Below are 25,911 nucleotides of genomic sequence, written 5' to 3'. Positions count from 1 at the left end.
TCACGTTTTGTTTTACTAATTTTGAAGGCTCAACCTAGGTGAGGGGCTCGACTTTGAATCCGCCATGTTTGCCGTTGCCTGCGTCACTTCCGCTGTAGTTCAGCGTGGTGCGAGAGCGAACAATTGACGATAACACACATAAACAAACAAACGTTTCAACACACCATTTCTGTATTATATCAGACAACTTAAAACAAACGTATCTGTTTGACAAAGCGCGAGTTTATCTTTACGTGAAGGACTGAGGCTGTAGAGGAAACATGCCGCGGAAAAAGGTGAGAGAAAATGCGAGAATTGGGTCAGTGGCTTAACCGTCTCAGCGCGAGCTAGCTGAGCTAAACTCAGTGGTTTTCTTCATTTCTGGACTCAAATATTAAATGAACACGTTTTGGTCTATTTTTGGCTGCTAATCTTTTATAACAAGTGAGTCGAAAGTAGTCGACATGGTTTCGAAATGCATTGTTTTAAACTGCAAATTAAAACTGGATTGTTGAATGGAAATAAAGGCAGCGCGTAACATGAAAACATAACTGAGGCTATATGAGAGCAACATGTTTGTTTGTATATCCTGTGTTGTTGCCTCAGCCATTTATTCTATTATGCAAACTGACCTGAGAGGACACACAGATGTAAACAAGCGTTGCTGCTCTGCGTGTGCACATGACAACGTGCAATTTACGTATTTAATGGGTGTCTGTAATGTGTAAACATTAGTATATAATGTTCATTATATTGCGTTGGCAGTGTACATTTGTCTATCATGTCGGTGAAGCTTTGTAGATTTCGAAATGGGATCTTTGCTGGCTACTGTATTATCATTACTCTGCTCTACTTACATGTGCATTGTGATATAACTGCGTATATCCCTATTGTTAGAGAACAGGGGGCAGTAGTTCCGATGGGACTGCTGATTCTGATGACTCCGGGGATCATGAGAAGACCGACAGTGAAGCCAACCAGCGCAATAACACCCGCATGACCCGAGCATCACTGCGCATGAGCCAGAGCTCACAAGGTATAAACAGACACAGCTGAGGCAGTGTTCTCTCTAACTTTTGTTCTTGCTGAGCAAAACCTATTTTCATTGGGCGGCAGTTCTGTGGATAATGAGAGAGGTCAACAGAGAATGGCCAGACTGTGACAAAGTCTATGGTAACTCAGATAATCTCAAAAATGATATTATGAGATGTGGGTTGGTGCTGTTTTGATGGCACGAGGGGGACATACACAACATTAGGCAGGTGGTTTTAATATTGTGGCTGATCGGTGTAATAGGCTAATTATAACAAATAAATAAAGAGGAGTCTGTGGCATTCTTTTCACTATTGTTGCTTGATTAATATATACAACATAATAGAGGCAGTGTCATATCTTTTAGGCTGCATTAGTGCATCACCAATAGCGCTCATGCCCCGTGATAAATGCTGTATGTTTATGTGTTGTTTCACGACTCAGTAATGTGTATTTTCACATCGTTTACTTTACACACAATATTTTTCTCAAGCTTGTGGTCAGTACTTGAAAATGAAAATTGTATGGAATCAATCTAGTTGAAACACTGAGTATGCATTAAAATTTAATTCAAGAAAATCTCTTATTTGCCATCTGCGCAGAAGCAACATCAGAACTCAGCTTAGAGGAAACAGTGATCTTATTGATTGATTGATTTGGATCTCTGACGGTATGTTAAATGGCACATTATTAGTTTCAGACTCAGATGGCATGTCCACGGACCGCCCACATTCTGCTCTCTGACCTTGTGTGTATTGCACAAAAAACTGGGAGCGAGGAAAACAACGATGCAGTATTTTCATAATGCATAGAGACACAGTGCTTACAGTTTTTGAGAAAATGTACCTATGAATGGCTAACAGTTGTCTGTGCATATTAAACTGGGATAGGAGAAGGGATTTTAACACTGAGGAACATTTGAAAAGTGAAAGAGAAATTCAAGTAAATCCTGTTCCTTTCTAGATGCCCCACCAGATGTGAAGCAAGCAGCAGAGAGAGATGAGTCTCCCCCCAGGACACCCACGGGAAATGCCCCCTCATCTGAATCAGACATTGACATATCCAGCCCCAACGCATCCCATGATGAGAGCATGACTAAAGAACAGAAAGACTCTGGCAGTGATCCCTCTCATCGGCCAAAACGGCGGCGTTTCCATGAGAGCTACAACTTCAATATGAAGTGCCCCACACCTGGGTGTAATTCTCTAGGTAATTGCTCTTCCAATTAATTTCCTTTTGCCACTGATTAATAATAGAATTCACTGCAAATTGTTAGAAGGATCTAATTGTAAAAACAATCACTGTTCTTCAAAATATTATTAAATCATTTAAGGAGCATCATACAAAGAAATGAGCAGTACTTTTGAAATATATTTTTAAATCCTGTACACTAACATGATATAAAGTCATAGCAGTAGCTTAATAAAAGCTGTTTTATTTTACAAGGAGCAGGTCGCCATATGTGGAAAGAATGATTTTGGTATCTGAACAAAACAAAACAAATTAGTGGGTGAAGCTTTTCCATGTTTAAAATGTTGTTTTTTCCTGTATCATTCATAGTCAGATTTAAACCGAATGCTAAAAGCTATTCATTTATATTGTCTATCTATACTTGGCCTCTTTCTATAGGACATTTAACCGGGAAGCATGAACGTCATTTCTCGATATCTGGCTGTCCTCTTTACCATAACCTCTCAGCAGATGAGTGCAAGGTGTGTTAATGTAATTTATTTTGCTCTGTTAACCTGAGAGCCATTCAGTTAAGAAGTATTGAAATAATCATCCATCATGAGCATGTTAGATTTATCTTTCTGCATTGTTCTGCACAGCTTTTTCTCTGTTGTTTTTCTTTGACTGCTTGTCATTTTGATTAGGTGAAAGCCGTTGAGCGTGAAAAACAAGAGGAAGAGCGCAGTCAGGGGCAAAACGAGGAGAACAGACATGCTACTCGACATCAGGTGCTCACCAAACAGCTTTCCATTCTACATAAACATCATATAAGTGTGTTAATGTCTCTAAGTGCATTCATGCTTTTATACTTAAAATAAACAAGCATTCCATTGTGTAAAGACCCAGTGTCAGCAGCATGATGCCTTTAGAGCTGTAAGTGTTTGGTAGCTGGTACCTACAGTGGAGTTTGGTATATTATTTATGGTCAGTGCAGGAAGAACTTTATCTGGAAGAGACACTCGGTCTCTTTATAGCTGTTAGTAAATTGGAACCTTGTACTAATTTGCATGGCTTCTCCACAGGCTCCAACACCAAGACAGGTTCGTTATAAGGAGAAGGTCATAGAGATGAGGAAGAGGAGGGATTCTGGCCTAACCAAAGACCTAAAAGAAAAGTACATGGTGAGTTTGCTCCCTCGTGTTTTAAAATCTTGTTTTTTTTTCATATATTATCTATTTATAAGTAACTATATATTAAAAAGACCCCATACAGTTGAAAAAGTATTTGGCCCCATCCTGATTTCTTCTGTTTTTGTGTATATCTCATACACATTTTTTCAACTATTCAAACTAAATCTAACATAAAACAAAAGCAATCAGAGTAAACACAAAATACAGTTTTTAAATGCTAATTTTATTTTAACTTTTTTTTAAATTATTTAACTTTTTATTATTAAAAGTTATCTAATACCAACTAGACCCGTGTGGAAAAAGTATGTGCCCCATAGTTACTAAATACTCAAATCTATGAAACTACATTCATAATGTGGTTCCACTGGACTAGACACACCCAAGCCTGATTACTGCCAGCCCTGTTCAATCAAATAGACATCTAAATACAGCTTTTTCTGCAACATGAAGTTTGCTAAAATGTCTCACCCAGTAGCACATTATTAGGTTGAAAGAAATTCCAGAAATTATGAGGAAAAAGGTGATGGAAATACATTAGTCTGGGAATGGTTACAAAGCTTTTTCAAAGGATCTGGGATTCCAAAGAACCACAGTGAGAACCATTATTACACAGTAGGTAATCTTCCAGAAGTGGCTGACCTTCCAAAATTCCACAACAGGTAGTCACAATAAAGCCAAGGACATCATCCAAGGAACTGCAGGCCGCTCTCGCATCAATAAAGGTCACTTTTCATGTCTCCACTATCAGGAAAATACTGGGAAAATATGCCATCCATGGAAGAGTGGCGAAGTGAATACCACTGCTAACCCAGAAGAACATAAAGGCTTGTGTGAATTTTGCCAAAACACACCTTGATGATTCTCAAACCTTTTGGGAGAATGTTCTGTGGACTGATGTGTCAAAAGTGGACCTGTTTGGAAGACAGGGGTCCCGTTATATCTAGTGTAAATAAAGCACAACTGGATTATGCAGCAAGATGTTGATCCAAAGCATAGGAGTAAATCTATCTCTGAATGGTTCAAAAAAGCTAAATTAAAGTTTTGGAGTGGCCTAGTCAAAGTCCTGACTTGAACCCGATTGAAATGCTGTGGCAGGAGCTTAAACGTGCAATTCATGCTTAAATATCCTCCAATATGGCTGACCTAAAGCAGTACTGCAAAGAAGAGTGGGCCATAATTCCACCACAGCGTTGTGAAAGACCGAGCTCCAGTTATTGGAAGCGTTTCGTTGCAGTTGTTGCTGCTAAAGTGGCACAACCAGCTATTAAGTTTAAGGGAGCAGTTAGATTTCATATGTGTGATATAGGTGTTGGATAACTTTTTTGCTTTAATAAAAAATATTTATATTTAAAAACTGTATTTTGTGTTTGCCCAGGTTGCCTTTATGTTATCTCACCTGAAGATCTAAAACAATTTAGTATGAAAAATACTCAAAAATAGAAGAAATCAGTAAACGGACAAATACTTTTTCACAGCACTGCATTTAGTTTGATGCAAATGAAAACAATGCTTTAAAGGTACTATATGAAAGATTGACAACAAGTGTTTGAAATGGGAACTGCAATCCAAATTCAAAATATTGGAGAGTTGTCTGCCCTGCCCCAGACTCTAAGCTCATGTGGGTTGCCAGAATGTTGACGTGCAATTTAGCCAACTCTGCATCCGTTTTAAATGATTTCTGGGCTTTAAGCTGTCTCCATCTTCCAAAAGCATCTTTAGTATTTATCCTTGTTTTACTATACCTCTGGTCATGGTGGTTTTTAGATAGATGGTGAGGCTTTTTAGGTCGGGTGGAATCTGTTATCTCTGATTCAGATGGTTTGCTGGCTTCCATGGCTGCAGCACGCAGTGTTGTTTGCCTGCAAACTTGTTCAAATCTGCAAACCGGCGGTGTATAAATACTATTGGTGAGTGGACAGTGGGTGTAATTTCCGGCCCGGAATGGAAAATTCTAAGTAGAATATAGGCTGTAGCATTGCTATTGGAGAAGCCAGTATTTCAACTTGGCATGTTTCATAATTCTTTAATGACATATTATGGTCATTTTATGATTTAGTACAGTAATGAAGGGACTGGTGAGTTTTTGTTCTCCAGAAATTTGTAGTGAGCTACTTTCAGTGTTTTATCTATGTATACAACTGTGCAAAATATTGAACGGTTCTGTAGGAATATTCTTCACAGCTTTGTTTTTATTTGCGTGAAATCAAATGTGGTGTCTGCTGTGACTCTAGTAATACTTATATTTAGCACATCTTACTATGCACTAAATATAAATATTATTACAGTCACAGTAGACTAAATTAGCTTGAAGTTAGTTGTGCTAGGTGATTTAGTTTGAATTCATGTGCCAACGTTTATTTTTCTTTGTTGTATAAGGAGCACAGACAGACACATGGGACCACTCGCGAACCACTCCTGGAGAACATCACCAGCGAATATGATCTGGAACTCTTCAGAAAAGCGCAGTCCCGTGCATCAGAGGATCTGGTATGAACAGACATGCCTCTCTTTACTCAATCTTGAATTTGCAGAACACGTCCTGATGGACATATTTTACAAAACAAAAACATTTGTATATAGTAAAAAAAAGTCACACACTCATTACAATCTTATTTTCAGTATTTATAAAGATTCTGACTTTGCTTGATTTTAAGAAATGTGCTTGAATTTTGAATTTGTTCCTGGAAATACCTGACTTCTTTCCTCACATCATCCAGTTGCCTGAATTTGACTCTTAAAGACTTATACAGTTCCTGTATTTTACAAATATATATTATATATATTATTATAACAGTTAGTGATAAGATAAGAAACATTATTTCTAATCATACATTGCACGAATGAGGGAAGAACAACCGTGCAACTTCTCTCGTTAATGAGCGCTGCATGCTCTCAACCATAAATGCTTCTCTTAAAGAAACCGTACCAATTTAGCAGTTGTTATACATATAAATGCAAACTCGATATAAATCGCACAAGTGCAACAAATAGGCTTGTGCTGCATCTTTTGCAAGGGTTTTGTAATGTGTTTTTTTGCATAGTAGTTTTGTAGTTTTTGTTAAGTAGCACATAAATTATTATTTTTATATTATAATTATAATCTATTTTTATTAGGTTCGCCTTGTGAATATTTTTTTTATGAAATTTCAAACCACTTGTACCTGTTTTAAAATGCAATTTCATGACATCATATACAGGTGAAACTCGAAAAATTAGAATATCGTGCAAAAGTTCATTAATTTCAGTAATTCAACTTAAAAGGTGAAACTAATATATTATATAGACTCATTACAAGCAAAGTAAGATATTTCAAGCCTTTATTTGATATAATTTTGATGATTATGGCTTACAGCTTATGAAAACCCCAAATTCAGAATCTCAGAAAATTAGAATATTGTGAACAGGTTCAGTATTGTAGGCTCAAAGTGTCACACTCTAATCAGCTAAACACCTGCAAAGGGTTCCTGAGCCTTTAAATGGTCTCTCAGTCTGGTTCAGTTGAATTCACAATCATGGGGAAGACTGCTGACCTGACAGTTGTGCAGAAAACCATCATTGACACCCTCCACAAGGAGGGAAAGCCTCAAAAGGTAATTGCAAAAGAAGTTGGATGTTCTCAAAGTGCTGTATCAAAGCACATTAATAGAAAGTTAAGTGGAAGGGAAAAGTGTGGAAGAAAAAGGTGCACAAGCAGCAGGGATGACCGTAGCCTGGAGAGGATTGTCAGGAAAAGGCAATTCAAATGTGTGGGGAGCTTCACAAGGAGTGCACTGAGGCTGGAGTTACTGCATCAAGAGCCACCACACACAGACGGGTCCTGGACATGGACTTCAAATGTCAAACGTCTTACCTGGGCTAAAGAAAAAAAGAACTGGTCTGTTGCTCAGTGGTCCAAAGTCCTCTTTTCTGATGAGAGCAAATTTTGCATCTCATTTGGAAACCAAGGTCCCAGAGTCTGGAGGAAGAATGGAGAGGCACACAATCCAAGATGCTTGAAGTCCAGTGTGAAGTTTCCACAGTCTGTGTTGGTTTGGGGAGCCATGTCATCGGCTGGTGTTGGTCCACTGTGCTTTATTAAGTCCAGAGTCAACGCAGCCGTCTACCGGGACATTTTAGAGCACTTCATGCTTCCTTCAGCAGACAAGCTTTATGGAGATGCTGACTTCATTTTCCAGCAGGACTTGGCACCTGCCCACACTGCCAAAAGTACTAAAAACCTGGTTCAATGACCATGGTATTACTGTGCTTGATTGGCCAGCAAACTCGCCTGACCTAAACCCCATAGAGAATCTATGGGGCATTGCCAAGAGAAAGATGAGAGACATGAGACCAAACAATGCAGAAGAGCTGAAGGCCGCTATTGAAGCATCTTGGTCTTCCATAACACCTCAGCAGTGCCACAGGCTGATAGCATCCATGCCATGCCGCATTGAGGCAGTAATTAATGCAAAAGGGTCCCAAACCAAGTACTGAGTACATATGCATGATTATACTTTTCAGAGGGCCGACATTTCTGTATTTAAAATCCTTTTTTTTAATTGATTTCATGTAATTTTCTAATTTTCTGAGATTCTGAATTTGGGGTTTTCATAAGCTGTAAGCCATAATTATCAAAATTATATCAAATAAAGGCTTGAAATATCTTACTTTGCTTGTAATGAGTCTATATAATATATTAGTTTCACCTTTTAAGTTGAATTAATGAAATTAATGAACTTTTGCATGATATTCTAATTTTTCAAGTTTCACCTGTAAATTGCTAGAATGTGAAATTTGTACACACACTAATAATGTGTATGTGATTAAAAGAATCAAAAGCGACATATGGAAGTAAAATGTACAATCTTGCAAACTATATTGTGTGAAATCATATATATATATATATATATATATATATAATATATTTACATGTATACATACACACACACACACATACATATATATATATACATATATATATATATATATGTATATACATATACTACACATCATACACACACACACACACACATATATATATATATATATATATATATATGAGTATATAACTATAGCTCTGGAAAAAATTAAGAAACCACTGCAAAATTATCAGTTTCTCTGGATTTAGGTATGTTTTTGAGTAAAATGAACAGTTGTTTTATTCTATAAAGTACTGACAATATTTCTTCCAAATTCCAAATAAAAATATTGTCATTTGGAGCATTTATTTGCAGAAAATGACAACTGGTCAAAATAACAAAAAAGATGCAGTGTTTTCAGACCTCAAATAATGCAAAGAAAACAAGTTCATGTTCATTTTTAAATAACAAAATACTAATGTTTTAACTTGAAGCACCCCCAGATCATCACTGATCTTCCACCTGGTCGTCTAATGGTTAGACGGAGACTTGGAGAGGCTTACAAGCCACAGTGTCAAGTCAAGTCAAGTGGTTTTTATTGTCATTTCAACCATATACAGTTAGTACAGTACACAGCAAAACGAGACAGCGTTCTTCCAGGACCATGGTGCTACATAAAAACAACAAAGGACCAACACAGGACCACATGAGACAACACAACGAAATAAAATACCTATATATATATATACCTATATAAAGTGCACGTGCAAACATGTGCAAAAAGTACGGGACAGTACAACAAATTTCTGACAATGAACAGGACAATAGACACAGTGCAGCGCCGACCAGTACTCAGTAGTGCAAAAAGATGACAGTTTCTAAAAATGTAAACATAACATACTATGAGATAGTGTTCTATGCACATAGCAGTTATTGGGGTAGCAGACAGTTATAAAGTGACAGTAATTAAAGTGCAACTCAGGACACGTGTGTGTGTGTCAAACCAGTCTCTGAGTATTAAGGAGTCTGATGGCTTGGGGAAGAAGCTGTTACACAGTCTGGCCGTGAGGGCCTGAATGCTTGATACCTCTTGCCAGATGGCAGGAGGGTAAAGAGTTTGTGTGAGGGGTGTGTGGGGTCAGTCCACAATGCTGGTTGCTTTGTGGATACAGTGTTTTTTGTAAATGTCTTTGATGGAGGGAAGAGAGACCCCAATGATCTTCTCAGCTGTCCTCACTATCCTCTGCAGGGCTTTGCGCTCCAAAACGGTGCAAGTCCCAAACCAGGCAGTGATGCAGCTGCTCAGGATGCTCTCAATAGTCCCTCTATAGAATGTAGTGAGGATGGGGGTTGGGAGATGTGCTTTCCTCAGCCTTTGAAGAAAGTAGAGACACTGCTGGGCTTTCTTGGTGATAGAGCTGGTGTTGAGGGACCAGGTGAGGTTCTCCGCCAGGTGAACACCAAGGAATTTGGTGCTCTTGACGATCTCCACAGAGGAGCAGTCGATGTTCAGCGGAGTGTGTTCGCCTTGTGCTCTCCTAAAGTCAACAACCATCTCTTTTGTTTTGTCGACATTCAGGGACAGGTTGTTGGCTCTACACCAGTTCGTCAGCCGCTGCACCTCCTCTCTGTATGCTGACTCGTTGTTCTTGCTGATGAGACCCACCACGGTCGTGTCATCGGCGAACTTGACGATGTGGTTCGAGCTGTGCATTGCTGCACAGTCGTGAGTCAGCAGAGTGAACAGCAGTGCACTGAGCACACAGCCCTGGGGGGCCCCAGTGCTCAGCGTGGTGGTGGTGGAGATGCTGTTCCCGATCCGGACTGACTGAGGTCTCCCAGTCAGGAAGTCCAGGATCCAGTTGCAGAGGGAGGTGTCCAGGCCCAGCAGGTTCAGCTTTCCAATCAGGTGCTGGGGAATGATTGTGTTGAATGCTGAGCTGAAATCTATGAACAGCATTCGAACGTATGAGTCCTTATTGTCTAGGTGGGTGAGGGCCAGATGGAGGGTTGTGGCGATGGCATCGTCCGTTGAACGGTTTGAACGATACGCAAACTGCAGTGGGTCTAGTGAGGGGGGCAGCTGGGTCTTAATGTGCCTCATGACGAGCCTCTCGAAGCACTTCATGATGATGGGTGTAAGTGCGACGGGACGGTAGTCGTTGAGGCAGGACACTGAAGACTTCTTTGACATGGGGATGATGGTGGTGGCCTTGAAGCACGTTGGAATGACGGCGCTGCTCAGAGAGATGTTGAAGATGTCGGTAAGAACATCTGCTAGCTGGTCTGCACATCCTCTGAGCACTCTGCCAGGAATGTTGTCTGGTCCAGCAGCCTTCCGTGGGTTGAGACTATGTAGAGTTTTCCTCACATCTGCCGTGGTAAGAGAGCACCTGGTCGTTGGGAGGAGGGGTGGTCTTCCTCGCCATCACGTCATTCTGCACTTCAAACCGAGCGTAGAAGTCTTTCAGCGCATCTGGAAGGGAGGCATCTTTGTCATAGGCAACTGATGTTGTCCTGTAGTTGGTGATGGCCTGGATGCCCTGCCACATGTGCCGCGTGTCACCGCTGTCCTGGAAGTGACTGTGGATTCTCTGGGCGTGTGCGCGCTTTGCCTCTCTGATTGCCCGTGACAGTTTGGCCCTAGCTGTTCTTAGGGCTGCCTTATCGCCTGCTCTGAAGGCGGAGTCTTGGGACCTCAGCAGCGTGCGCACCTCCGCAGTCATCCACGGCATCTGGTTGGAGCGTGTGGTGATGGACTTGGAGAAAGTGACATCATCAATGCACTTGCTGATGTAGCTGGTCACTGATGCTGTGTATTCCTCCAAGTTGGTAGAATCGCCATATGTTGCAGCCTCCCTGAACATGTGCCAGTCAGTACACTCAAAACAGTCCTGAAGAGCAGAGATGGCTCCTGCTGGCCAGGTTTTCACCTGCTTCTGAAGCGGTTTTGTGCATCTGACGAGCGGTCTGTATGCTGGAATTAACATAACAGAGATGTGGTCTGAGTAGCCAAGGTGGGGGCGGGGCTCCGCCCGGTACGCGCCTGGGATGTTTGTGTAAACAAGATCAAGCGCATTCGCCCCTCTCGTTGCAAAGTCCACATACTGATGGAATTTAGGGAGCACTGTCTTGAGATTCGCATGGTTGAAATCTTCGGCGACAATAAACAGTCCGTCGGGGTGAGCGTTGTGCAGTTCGCTCATAGACCCATACAGTTCACAGAGCGCTTCCTTAGCGTTAGCTCTGGGGGGAATGTAAATTCCGGTTATGCAAACAGTGGTGAATTCCTGTGGTAGATAAAAAGGTCTGCATCTAACAGTCACAAGCTCCAACAGCGATGAACAGTAACAAGAGACTAGCATAGAGTTCTTGCACCATTCCGTGTTGATGTAAACACACAAGCCACCACCGCGAGTCTTACCGCAGAGAGCTGTATTTCTGTCGGCACGAAACGAGGCGAGACCGTCTAGCTGAATGGCGGCATCCGGAACTCTGTCACTGAGCCACGTCTCCGTGAAAACAAAGACGCAGCAGTCTCTAAACTCACGCTGCATAGCCTGCTGGAGTCGGATATAGTCCAGTTTAATGTCCAGGGAGCAAACATTTGAGAGCAGGATAGACGGGAGAGCCGGCCGGCTAGGGTTTGTTTTTAGCCTAGCATGGACCCCCGCCCTCTTTCCGCGATTCCGCTTTCTCGCACACCGCTTGCGACGTCCTCTCCCCCGGCCACCGGCATCAGGTGACGCCGAGGGCTGGAGGCCTGGTCTCCGCAGCAAGCCGAGTACGCGTAGCGCCTCCTGCAGGTCATCATGCAGCTTGGTTTTTGCATGAGTCTTATATTTCAGTAGTGTCTGGCGATGGTAGACATGAACACCGGTTGCTCCGATGTCCATGTGTTGCAAAAGTCAGGCTTTTTTAACAAAAATAGCACCATTGTGGATCCGGAGTGGCCGCTGCGTGCTACCGCGCCGCCATCTTGGATAAAGCAAAACACTGTGAAATTTGGTGGAGGGTCAGTGATGATCTGGGGGTGCTTCAGCAAGGCTGGAATCGGGCAGATTCGTCTTTGTGAAGGACACATGAATCAAGCCACATACAAGGTTATCCTGGAAGAAAACTTGCTTCCTTCTGCTCTGACAATGTTCCACAACTCTGAGGATTAGATTTACCAGCAGGACAATGCTCCATGCCACACAGTCATGTCAATCAAGGTGTGGATGGAGAACCACCAGATCAAGAACCTGTCATGGCCAGCCCAATCTCCAGACCTGAACCCCACTGAAAACCTCTGGAATGTAATCAAGAGGAAGATGGATGGTCACAAGCCATCAAACAAAGCTGAGCTGCTTGAATTTTTGCACCAGGAGTGGCATGATGTCACTCAAAAGCAATGTGAAAGACTGAAAGTTCAAATATAAGTATTGTGGTGTTTAAAAATGTTTATGAACTTGTTTTCTTTGCATTAAGATTGGCTTATGTTCAATAATATGGTCGTAAACAATACATTGTTTTCTAAAGCCGCTTTTTGTATTGCCTTATCAATGATTAACTCTTCTGCGACAAGAATGTAATGCATTTTAATTATCTGAATATTATTTATATATAATTTTTTAATATAATTATTAAATCATTATATATTGAATTATTGTTATATGAGGGGCTTTCTCAGCAAATATTTGTATATGCCATTAAATGTGGTTAATCGGGACACCATGTAATTAATTCGATTAAAATTTGAATCGATTGACGGCCCTAAAATAAATATATATATATATATATATATATATATATATATATATATATATTACACTCACCTAAAGGATTATTAGGAACACCTGTTCAATTTCTCATTAATGCAATTATCTAATCAACCAATCACATGGCAGTTGCTTCAATGCATTTAGGGGTGTGGTCCTGGTCAAGACAATCTCCTGAACTCCAAACTGAATGTCAGAATGGGAAAGAAAGGTGATTTTAAGCAATTTTGAGCATGGCATGGTTGTTGGTGCCAGACGGGCTGGTCTGAGTATTTCACAATCTGCTCAGTTACTGGGATTTTCACGCACAACCATTTCTAGGGTTTACAAAGAATGGTGTGAAAAGGGAAAAACATCCAGTATGTGGCAGTCCTGTGGGCGAAAATGCCTTGTTGATGCTAGAGGTCAGAGGAGAATGGGCCGACTGATTCAAGCTGATAGAAGAGCAACTTTGACTGAAATAACCACTCGTTACAACCGAGGTATGCAGCAAAGCATTTGTGAAGCCACAACACGCACAACCTTGAGGCGGATGGGCTACAACAGCAGAAGACCCCACCGGGTACCACTCATCTCCACTACAAATAGGAAAAAGAGGCTACAATTTGCAAGAGCTCACCAAAATTGGACAGTTGAAAACTGGAATAATGTTGCCTGGTCTGATGAGTCTCGATTTCTGTTGAGACATTCAGATGGTAGAGTCAGAATTTGGCGTAAACAGAATGAGAACATGGATCCATCATGCCTTGTTACCACTGTGCAGGCTGGTGGTGGTGGTGTAATGGTGTGGGGGATGTTTTCTTGGCACACTTTAGGCCCCTTAGTGCCAATTGGGCATCATTTAAATGCCACGGCCTACCTGAGCATTGTTTCTGACCATGTCCATCCCTTTATGGCCACCATGTACCCATCCTCTGATGGCTACTTCCAGCAGGATAATGCACCATGTCACAAAGCTTGAATCATTTCAAATTGGTTTCTTGAACATGACAATGAGTTCACTGTACTAAAATGACCCCCCACAGTCACCAGATCTCAACCCAACAGAGCATCTTTGGGATGTGGTGGAACGGGAGCTTCGTGCCCTGGATGTGCATCCCACAAATCTCCATCAACTGCAAGATGCTATCCTATCAATATGGGCCAACATTTCTAAATCAATGCCACGTAGAATTAAGGCAGTTCTGAAGGCGAAAGGGGGTCAAAAACACAGTATTAGTATGGTGTTCCTAATAATCCTTTAGGTGAGTGTATATATATATATATATATATATATATATATATATATATATATATATATATATGTATATATATATGATGCCTCTTCTCTGTTTTCATAATGTCTTTTTTAGTTTTCTGTTGCATTACAATTGCATGTTGTCAAAAGTCTGGTCGAGTAAAAACAAAAATGTACTAGCCAATGGCGATTCTTTCTCCAACATGTCCATTGAGGGTTGTTTGTTTTGGCTAACTTAGCTATTCGTACATAGAAATTTGATGTTTACAATTTTATTTTGTTGTCTGTAGGAGAAACTGCGACTACAGGGTCATATCACTGAGGGCAGTAATATGATCAAGACTATTTTGTTTGGTCGCTATGAACTGGACACTTGGTACCATTCTCCCTACCCTGAAGAGTATGCTCGACTTGGACGTCTGTATGTTTGTGAGTTTTGCCTGAAGTATATGAAGAGCCAGACCATCCTGCGCCGACACATGGTATGAAATCCAACTTAATTTTGAGGTTGTCATGATACCATGATTACATCTTAATGTACAATACCAGATAATGTATAACATTATTGAGTAGTGGCATGTTATCACATCTGTTGTTTTTGATAATATTATTCTAATTTTAAAATAATTTCACGTTATTACAATACTACTGTTTGAAAAATACTGTGGCACTGGCAGTATTTTGAGACTGTGGTACTGGATACTACCATGGCAAATTTATGGCATGCAACACTACTTTTTAGACATGTTCTCATTGTGTGTGTGTGTGTGTGGTCTGTGCAGGCCAAATGTGTGTGGAAACACCCCCCTGGTGATGAGGTCTACAGAAAAGGTGCCATCTCTGTGTTTGAGGTTGATGGGAAAAAGAACAAGGTGGGTAATGCACTGATTTCTGGTTAGCTTTGTGAAAAGAAATGTTAACTGATTATTTCGCCTTTTATATAAATAACTGCACATTGTGTCCCTGCCGTAACAGATCTATTGCCAGAACCTGTGTTTGTTGGCCAAGCTGTTCCTGGACCATAAAACACTGTACTATGATGTGGAGCCTTTCCTGTTTTATGTCATGACTGAAGCTGATAGCACAGGCTGTCACCTAGTGGGCTATTTCTCAAAGGTAAAGGTCAAATGGTGTGCTGGAGTTCTCTTGGGAAACTTGACCTGAAATGTGCATTAACTGTTAATTTATTACCTTGCATTTTCATGTAAACCATGCAGTTGGGTTGAAATTGGGTTATTTTTGTTCTGAATATGTGGTGGATATAGTGATTGGCCAATATAGAGAGCTGATCAAAGGGGCTAATATGTATATATGATAAGTTTTCAGAAACTTTCAGCTATTTGCAATTGTAGTCAGTTTTAGCTTATGAGATCTTTGAAGTCATTGGCTAGATCATAACACTTCAGAGGGATGATGAGATTTATCACATGGAATGGCTAAGCACTCTGGCTAAACTGCTTTTCGCTTTCATTTGTGCAGGAAAAGAACTCCTTCCTGAATTACAATGTGTCTTGCATCCTGACCATGCCGCAGTACATGAGGCAGGGCTACGGCAAGATGCTGATTGATTTCAGTGAGTACATACCTGTGTCTTACGTCTGTATCGATATTTGTGGGTGGGTACAAACAAGGTCTTTTTATAAAGACCTGCTCTTGCAGTTGGAATGTCTTATAAGTAATGACATTTTCAACTTTAAAGTGAACAAGTGGCTGTCTACAAAGAATCCTCTGTATCCTGTTTATCAATGGCCTGTATGATATAGCCCTATCACTGAATATAATTAGCATTAGTCATGAACATGTCAAGATCACAACTGCTCTGTTTCTATCTCCTCTCGTGCTGTCTAAATAGCAAGATATTTGAGTGTTTTCAAAATAGAAAAGAAATGCCCTTTCCTTTGGGTGCTGCATTTCCTTAACATCTGCTTCACAGACATTTTCTTTTGCTTGATTTCAGGTTACCTGCTGTCGAAGGTTGAGGAGAAGGTGGGCTCTCCTGAGCGTCCTCTGTCAGATTTGGGGCTCATCAGTTATCGCAGCTACTGGAAGGAGGTGCTGCTGCGCTACATGTGCAACTTCAAGGGCAAAGAGATTTCCATCAAGGGTAAGAGCAGCAGAGTTTTGTTGATCAGCACAGCTCCAGATGGGAACATTGTGGGCACGCTCACTGAGATTCCCTCTTTAAAATGTCATTCAAGTTAATAGGGCTGAAACGATTAGTCAACATTATCAACAACGTCAACAATAACAGGAGAACAGCATTTCAGCTCGCACTTGGTTGAGCAGAGGAATAAAGAACAGCTCACAGACCAGATGCATTCCAAACAGATTAAGGTGATGTAGATTGCAAAGTATGAGGGAATTGTAATACAAAAATTCTAAATAAGTAAATATAGAAGCAGTGACGTCTTTACATTTACATTTATGCATTTGGCAGACGCTTTTATCCAAAGTGACTTACAGTGCACTTACAGGGACAATCTACCCCGGAGCAACCTGGAGTTAAGTGCCTTGCTCAAGGACACAATGGTGGTGGTCGTGGGGATCGAACCAGCGACCTTCTGATTAACAGTTATGTGCTTTAGCTCACTACGCCACCACCACTTCATAACGTCTTGATGTGAAATAAAGTGCAGCGCGGAGACGCTTATACCTCACGCACGTTTTCTGCAGTTATATTATAATGTGATGGCTTGCGACGTATTGAATCATAATATATTTGTCACAGTTTGTATCTTATCGTGAAGAAAATTGCCGATTCAAGCTTATTAAGAAGAGGGAGATTGTTTTTTGTGAGTTAAAGATTAATTGAAGTGACCAAAAAGGGGAGTGAGTGTAGTTTTAGTCCAAAATAAAGTTTTAGATTTGTCTTTTTTGGTTTGTTTTCCAATATAAATATCTAAACTTCCTTATGTACATTTACTTTAGGAGCTATACTGCAGAAGAAAAAATTGTTATCTGAGAATGTTGAATATAATATTTAATTTTAAAATATCTAAAAATCTTTAAAACAAGATACATTTACCGGAGAAGCAACATATAAGATATTTAGACTTGCTTTTAGAGAATAGAAGTAGATTTTGTCTTTTCTGCACTGGCAGAAGTATAATCGAGTGAAAAATACTCTTATGTACAAATTTATGTACTTATGTTATGTTAGTTAGCACGTTTATAATAACCTTTAAGTCGAGGAACAAGCTGAATAGTCGGTTAAGAGTTAATGATTAATTATTGCAATGATCGCCTGAATAGTCAAAAAATCTTTCTAATAATTGTTAGATTAATCGATTATCAAAATAATCGTTAGTTGCAGCCCTACTAGCAAAGTGGATTTAATGTGCTTCCTGTGTGTTTAATTTCTGTTCAGAGATCAGTCAAGAGACCGCAGTGAATCCAGTGGATATCGTCAGTACTCTGCAGTCACTTCAGATGCTCAAGTACTGGAAGGGGAAGCATTTGGTCTTAAAGAGACAGGTAATCAGAAAATCAGCTCTGTGCTGATTTTGAATTCGTTTTTTAAACATGTTATAACCTATATATTTTATTGGCTGGGTAAGAATATTTATTTTCCAATGCATCATTCTCTTCATTTGAACGATGTCTACTGATTCTTTAATCCAAATATCAGTCTTTTATTCTATGCAGCAACTGTCTACATTGTGAGGAAATCACTCGCATATGAGACCAAAATGTCAGTGATTAGCCACTGGCTGGCAAATGTTCAGGTTTCACTCACCAGTGTTTGAGTAGCTAACTGGCGAAGAATATGTACAGTACAGTGCCTATAAAAAGTATTCACCCCATTGGATTTTTATATATACATTATGTATGTATGTATGTATGTATGTGTGTGTGTGTGTATATATATATATATATATATATATATATATATATATATATATATATATATATATATATATATATATATATATATATATATATATATGTATATGTATATGTATATATGTATATATATATATATATATATATATATATATATGTGTATTTATTTATTGAGTCATAGTGAGCTTTATTTGGCTTTTTTGGCACTGATCAACAGAAAAAGACTTTCAAATCAAAGTCAATACACATATTTAAATTATTTAAAATTTCTAAAAAATATTAAACAAAACGTATTTTGTTGCACAAGTATTCACCCCCTTTAATGCAGCTCAACTAAATAATTACTGTGCAACCAACTGGTTTTAAAATTTGCTCAAAATGGTGACCACCTGTGCACAGTCAAGGTGTTTCAAGTGATTTTAGTATAAATACACCTGTCTCTGGAATGGCATCTCAGTCAGTGTTTCCCAGAAGGCATGTGGGAGACTCTGAAGTCAGCGGGAAGAAGATTCTATGGTCTGATGAGACCAAAATGTAGCTTTTGGTCATCAAACCAGATGCTATGTTTGGCACGAACCAAAAGCTGTGCATAATAAAAAATACACCATCCACACCGTGAAGCATGGTGGTGGTAGTGGGGATGCTTCTCTGCATCAGGCCCTGGAAGGCTTGTAAATGTAGAGGTAAAATGAATGTTGCAAGAGAAAGGGAAATCCTGGAGGAAAACCTGATGCAGTCTGGAAGAGAACTGAGACTTGGGAAAATATTTTTTTTCCCAGCAAGAGAAAGATTCCAAGCATACCGCCAAATCTACACAAGAATGGTTTCAAAACAACAATGTTAATGTCCTGGAGTGGCAGAGTCCAGGCCTCAACCCAATTGAGAATCTGTGGATGGACTTGAAAAAGGCTGTGCACTCACAATCTCCAAGCATCGTGATAGAGCTTGTGCAGTTTTACAAAGAAGAATGGGGAAAAATTGCAGTGTCCGGATGTGCCAAGTTGATCGAGACTTATCCACCTAGGCTTAAGGCTTTAATTGCTACCAAAGGTGCATCTACTAAAAACTGACTTGAAGGTGGTGAATACTTATGCAACCAAATATTTATATATACATATATAAATGTAGACTAATTAGTAGAATTTAGGGGTGGGCGATATGACCAAAATATTATATCACAATATGAGTAATTTTATATCATGATAACTATATATGTCACAATATAGTTTTTTTTTTTTTTCTAGAAAACCAATACAAATTGTTTAACATAATAAATAACCATATTTTAAACCTGTTTTTGGAAAATGCAGTCAGTGATATAAATACATTTCATTTTCTCCATATCTAGAACTTGACAAACAGTCAAAGTTCTATAAAATACTTCTATAGGCACTGTATCTCTCTCTCTCTCTCTCTCTCTCTCTCTCTCTCTCTCTCTCTCTCTCTCTCTCTCTATATATATATATACACAATATAGTATCTGCAATTTATCATATATTATGGCATTATATTTATTGATGGAATACATGGAATTTGTGCATTTTAGCTAAAATCAAATAAATATAATGATATACTGTAATAATTAAATAAAATTTGTAAAATTACTAATTTAATAATGGACCAAGTTATACAGAGGGTCCCCCTGTATAATTCAGCATTAGCTGAGAGAGAATTTCTTGGGTTAAAGGAGTTAAAGGATTAGTTCACCCAAAAAATGAAGAATTTCTCATTTACCCTCATGCCATTCCTCTTCAGCAGAACACAAACAAAGATTTTTGCAAGAATATATCTGATCTTTGTCCATAAAATGCATGTGAATGGGTGCCACATTTTTGAAGCTCCAAAAATCACATATAGTCATCATGACTCCAGTGGATTAATTCATGTCTTATGAACCAAAACACTAGGTGTGTAAGAGAAATAGATCAATGTTTAACTTTTTTTTTTTTTTAATTCAAGAAGGTCGAGGTCACGAAGCCTCTTGCGTGTGACATAAGCGCATTGGCAAGTTCACGCGAGAACTGACGCCTGAAATACAAAAAAATACAGAAGCGCAGTGTTGCTTACAACAGAGGCGCATAGAGAATCATACTTGGATGCCTCATACAGCTAGTTTGGTTACGTCAACTGGAAAGGTCAACAAGGAGAGCTTTTTGAATCAGTTTAAATGCAAGTGAATGGATGAGATGCCTCACACTGAGCTCCTTGCTCAGACCACTGCATAAACTGTGTTTGTGTGGAAACAGTAATGCAGTCCATTGAAACAACAATAATAAGGTATCTATGGATGAATATGTATGCAGAAGAGGCTTACGTGCTTATGTCACGCTAGAGACAGTTTAAACTCCACCCTCGTCAATGTGCAAACCACAGGCTGGCCGGAAGTGAACATTTTTAGTAAAAAAAAGTTTCTTACACAGTGTTTCGCTTCAGAAGACATTAAAATCACTGGAATCGTATGGATTACTTTTATGATGGCTATATTTGCTTTTTGGAGCTTTTAAATATGTGGCATTTATTCACTTGCATTTTATGGACCTACAGAGCTGAAATATTCTTTTAACTGCTGAAGAAAGAAAGTCATACACAATCTGGGATGACATGAGAGTTGAATGATGTGAGAATTTTCATTTTTGGGTGAACAATTGCTTTAATAACCAGTGCAATGAATGCTCGCTGTTAGGACAATCTATTCTTCAACAGACTTTAAATTCCTAATTCACAGAGAAGAATATAATGGAAAAATATAATAGTTTTATTTATTTATTTTATTTATTGCCCTGCATTTGGTAGTGTTTTTACATTATCACTAAAAAAAGTACATTTTATTTTGTTGTTTCTAAATGGCAAAGGATCTGATTGATGAGTGGAAGGCCAAAGAGACCAAAAGGGGCAGCAACAACAAGACAATAGACCCCGGCTCTCTAAAATGGACCCCTCCCAAAGGAACCTAATGGACTCTTTTGTTGTATTCATGTTTCACAGCCTTTAAGACTTTTTATGATGTTAACTTCATCAGTTAACTTCAATGTCTTTTGCAATTACTTGAGCTGTTAATGTCATTTTGTATTTTTGATGTGCCCTTTGTAACTCTGAGATCACTCACTTTTGTTTTATACAGTGTTATTTATTTTTTTGAATACTCATTTCAGAATATTTCACTGGCCAAAGTATTTTCTTGCCCCAGTGGAAATGATTTTAATCAGTAGAATATAGTACAAAATATTGGGGGCCTTACAAAAAACATTTAGATTTAAATAGACATTCTTCTTTCTCTTTAATGAATGTAACAGTGTGTCCATTTAAATCACAAAGCACCTGTCATTTTTGATAATACCTTTTATTAAGTCACATTTGATATCTAAGGCAAGACTTTTACTTGCTTAAGTACTCATCTTACAACAATGTTATAAGTATAGCATTGTGTCAGTCAATAATAATTCTGTATTGATATACAGAAGTGATCTCTGTCTCCATAAAATCTGTAATACAGCATTGGAAACTTTGTTCTCTTAATCATTATCAGTAGTACTGCAGTTTGTCCCATTCCTCCTGCAAATCTGCTGTGTGAAAAAGAACATTGTTTCAGACTTGTTGGTTGTGGTTCATTTCATCAATTTCTATAAATACATTTTTGAACTTCCAGTGTTGTACCTGATTGTTTGTTTAAATCTGCGGATTTGTCCATTGCTGTACTTGTCTCTGGAATTGTTCTCGTTACAGGACCTGCAGTTATAAAATCAGATTACCTATTGCTACATAATTCATAATAGTATAAAGCATACTTTGCAGTGTACAGGTAAAAACTATACTTTAAGTTGCTAACGAAATATTTACTAAATGAATTACCAGCACTGAAGACATTAAACAGGCTGCAAAACCTTGTTTTGCTGATATAGGCAGAGTAAACATTAGGTGTGTCTGAATAAATTGCATTAAGACTTACCTACAAAAGATCTCTTCCCCATGAGTCCCACAAACATATCCCCTTTATGCCCTGTGAGGAAAGTTGCACATTGTAAGAGACTTGAAACAAAAACAGGTCTACGCACCAACAAATACAGTATTTTTGAAATATATACGCTTTTTAATTTCATAGAGATTTTCCATGAAATTCAGTAATCAAAAAAAACAAAACAGTTTTTATTTAATTTTAAAGATTACACAATTCAATTTGGTGGAAATTTGTTATTAACTTGAGTAAATGTCTTGTTTTGTACACAACTGTCTTGTACACAATTAACTTGTGTAAATATATATATATATATATATATATATATATATATATATATATATATATATATAATTATTTTATTTGTTTTGAGTGTAGACTTGATATTAAAAAATAACTCCTATCTCATGGGACTTGTGCACATTATAAGGGTATTATTAAACTGATGTAAATTTACAGCACAATTGTTGTGCTTTACTCACTTCTTCGATCCAATCTCACAGGCTGGAGGGTCTCTAGTGCAAAAAAGAAAATAAGTCACATTTTATTTTTTTTATTATTACGTACAGTATATGTAGGGTCCAATATTCTGAGACAATTGGTGAAGAAGGTTATGCGTTTGTGTGTGTGTTTCAAATGTTTGCATTTTTCTAATTTAATAATAATAAATAAATATAAAAAAAACTTTAGAAATGAACAGAGAAGAAACCTTACCTCTTGTTCAAAGGAATTAACGTCACACAATGTCACAAATATTCTTGCATTGGATTAGGAATAATATGATTATTATTTAAAGTTATTGATATTCCTAGTTTGGAATATTTATGTTTTAGGTTTCTTGAAGTCCTTAAACTTTTATTTCCATGTTAAAATTCTAATTTTTTTAACAGATTATTATTGTCTGTACAATTGTTTTTTTTTTTATCTTTGAGCATTTGAAAACTTCTTGGACTCAACTGTGTAAATACTCTGTTCTATTGCAACAGTGGAAATAATGACAAAAATGCCTTGTGAAGAAATGTATTTATACATATTATATGTAGTGTATTTCAAATTTCTTTATGTATGTCACATTTACTAAATTTTCTACCACCAGAATGATAATTCTTTATTTTATTTTTATGAAACTATGATAAAGTCTTACCAAAAGATTTTGTCTTATCGGAGCGTTTTCCCATCAACCCATAGAACTGATCAGATTTCGATCTCTTGAGAAGACCGGCCACTTGACTGGCTAGTCTCTCATCCACTGGTTCATCCTGTAATAATAGCGAACCATTTTGATAATTGATGTTAAAAGATAATTTCATATCATTTTAGTCACAGAAGAAGAAAAACAACTGATGTTAAAATTTCTCTTCTCTCTGTAACAGCATTAGAATGACGAAAGAAATACAGTTGAATTTATTGATCATCAAGGTCAACCTAAATAATAATAATAATGTAAAATAATGGAAAGTGCATTACTCACCCCCCAGTTATCTGAAATCCAATGCTCTCGGTTTACAGTGAAAGAAAGTCCTTGAACACCGTATACAAGTGCAAGAATGGAGAACATCAATGTTGTGAGTTTCCAAATCTCCATATGGAACAAAAGAAGTGTAGTTGAATACAATTATAATCTGAAAATGAGCTCAAAAATACCAAAACAAATGAAAAATAATCAAAAATTCTCAGATGAGAGATTTTTTATTTTTCTCTCCAAGTAGCAGGAGATTTTATTCTGAAATCGGAGGTCTTTGTGTGACGTTCCTCAAAGTGGTGGCTGCATTTATAGACATACGGCTGCCAACCCCCTCCCAGCTCTGAGATACCAAAATGACACTCGTCATCGCCATCTTTTTGCCATAATGAATTAATATAATAAAATGATCAGAAAACTAGCACTTGACTTAAGTGATCTGTAACTCCATTTGTTGTAGGTTTTAACCGATTTTGATTAATTGACACATTACACAAAACAAATGCAAAATAATTTGTGAAATAACATTCATTTGTATTCATTCAGTCCCAGTGCATTGGCCTTTTATGGAAGATTGGCAGATTACAGAAGCACTTTATACTTTACAGCACAGATTTAATTAGTAATTACGGAGAAGTACAATGTAGACTAAACAAACGTATAGCCTAACTATGTAAATGTGCCCATATGTTTGAAATCACATTAACAAAATGTTTAAATTTCTGACCTTTTAATCTTTCGCTTTGTATTTAGATTTAAATGCTGACTAAGGTGTCCCTGTAACAGGGCATGGCAGGGTATTGACTAAATCACAAAATTCTTAAGTAATCCTACAGTAAATTCCTTGCATATTTAAGGTCACTATTGATTTATTGTAAACAAAAAGCCAATTGTATCCAAATACGCCTGGATCCACTAAGTCATGTTTTAACACTTACTTGTACATGATCTGTTGAAAGGTGGTTTAGATTGCTTAAAGTGACAATCCTCATTTTTCAGATGTTAAAACACTTTCTCCTATCCTGCTTAATAAGCAGAGACAGCTTTAAGTAAGCGATAGGTTGGTTTCTCCAAAAAGATAAAAGAAAAACAAAGTAAATACGGACTCTGTTGGGCTTTCAAAACATTTCTCTGTTTGTTTGAGCATCTCAACCAGGGCTGGACTGGGAAGAGAAATCGGCCCGGGATTTTACATAGCAACTGGGGGAAGGGGGGTGTTCGCTGTTCGGGGTGTTCACGACGGCTCATTTTAGCTTATTGCGGCCCATTCGGCCCGTTTCACGGCCCGATTCCGACCTACCGGACCCCTCGGTTCTCCCGATGGCCAGTCCTCCCCTGATCGGCCCCAATGTGCGTCGGCCCACTGGGAAAATGTCCGGTATGCCAGATTATCAGTCCAGCCCTGATCTCAACCAGTCAAACACAGCAACATTGGCTCAATCAATGACATGAGTTTGGGTTAGGACTCTCTGTTTGTTGACCTATGGAAGATGGGGTTCGGAAATCCGTTTGACAACAATCATTATTTTTGCCTTTTGGTGATGCTAGTGGTGAATAAATTACTCAATTCAGCTTTAAACGATTTTCATTCATGAGTGTGTAAAATATATTTGATATTTTCTGCTCAGTGTTGGTGATGTAAGTCTATTTCAGCTGTTTATTGCTTAAACATTATAGGACAAAGCTTTTTTAGATTGGGCTCATTGTAGGGTTGAAATGTGAGGATTTCCTCTCTAGGGTCTTTGAAAGGTTTGAGATTATTTTTGAATGAAAAATAATCAATAAACAGCAGTGAAGGTGAAATCATGAAATGGTCAGTATATTTACTAGTCCATTTTTATGGCAGATTTAATTAGATTCAAATAAACGTGTGAAAATACATGAATAACTCTATCCTGCTTGAGTATAGACTGGTAAATCAACATAAAATATGGGGGATAAATCGCTTACGTAGATGTCTGACAATCCTGCCGGAAAGCATTTATTGTTTTTTTTTTAAAGCAATTAAAATTCACTTATTAAGTCCTTCAAAAGCTTGATTGTTTACAACAATTAGATCTGCTAAAAAGAAATAAGTGTTTTGTTTCCAAATGACTAACGTATCAGGCATTGCAAAAACACCTCTCATAGAAACCTAGATGACACGCACAGGATTTGTGCTCTTTGATCTCACCACAGGTGCTTAACAAAGCAAGAAACCAATTTTCGATAATTTCACCTGAACGCCACTCGTGCGCTTCCAAGCCCACAGAGGTCTAACGTTGAGTGCTGAATCAAAAAGAATCATTTGCATATGAAAACTGCTTCATTCAATGGGGTCCTACAATGCTGACACCATATTACCATGTTATACTCAACTGTTTGGCCATATTAGGCATAGATTGGTGAGATAAGATATACTATTGATACTTTAAATGTTGTTTTTCAACATTTGTATAATGATCAGTA

General features: G+C 38.3%; 2 protein-coding genes across 2 annotated transcripts; one reads left to right on the top strand and one right to left on the bottom strand.

Annotated features, from left to right (window-relative positions):
* The first annotated feature begins 103 nt into the window (after positions 1 to 103).
* LOC127633929 (histone acetyltransferase KAT7-like) lies at positions 104 to 22,249 on the top strand. The gene is made up of 14 exons (XM_052113308.1): positions 104 to 275; positions 877 to 1,015; positions 1,975 to 2,220; positions 2,641 to 2,723; positions 2,886 to 2,969; positions 3,264 to 3,362; positions 5,748 to 5,858; positions 14,497 to 14,688; positions 14,989 to 15,078; positions 15,182 to 15,322; positions 15,686 to 15,779; positions 16,164 to 16,310; positions 17,574 to 17,680; positions 20,902 to 22,249. The coding sequence occupies exons 1-14, from the start codon at positions 261 to 263 to the stop codon at positions 21,001 to 21,003; spliced, it is 1,650 nt and encodes a 549-aa protein (XP_051969268.1). The 5' UTR covers positions 104 to 260; the 3' UTR covers positions 21,004 to 22,249.
* Positions 21,479 to 23,717, bottom strand: si:ch211-131k2.2 (protachykinin). Its single transcript, XM_052113309.1, has 6 exons — positions 23,473 to 23,717; positions 23,146 to 23,260; positions 22,484 to 22,516; positions 21,996 to 22,046; positions 21,704 to 21,775; positions 21,479 to 21,612 (listed from the first exon to the last, which is right to left on the bottom strand). The coding sequence occupies exons 1-6, from the start codon at positions 23,584 to 23,586 to the stop codon at positions 21,572 to 21,574; spliced, it is 426 nt and encodes a 141-aa protein (XP_051969269.1). The 5' UTR covers positions 23,587 to 23,717; the 3' UTR covers positions 21,479 to 21,571.
* Between the last annotated feature and the right edge of the window lie 2,194 nt (positions 23,718 to 25,911).

The sequence above is a fragment of the Xyrauchen texanus genome, chromosome 40 (assembly GCF_025860055.1).
Source record: "Xyrauchen texanus isolate HMW12.3.18 chromosome 40, RBS_HiC_50CHRs, whole genome shotgun sequence".
NCBI lineage: Eukaryota > Metazoa > Chordata > Actinopteri > Cypriniformes > Catostomidae > Xyrauchen > Xyrauchen texanus.
This window is presented reverse-complemented; position numbering and strand designations above follow the sequence as displayed.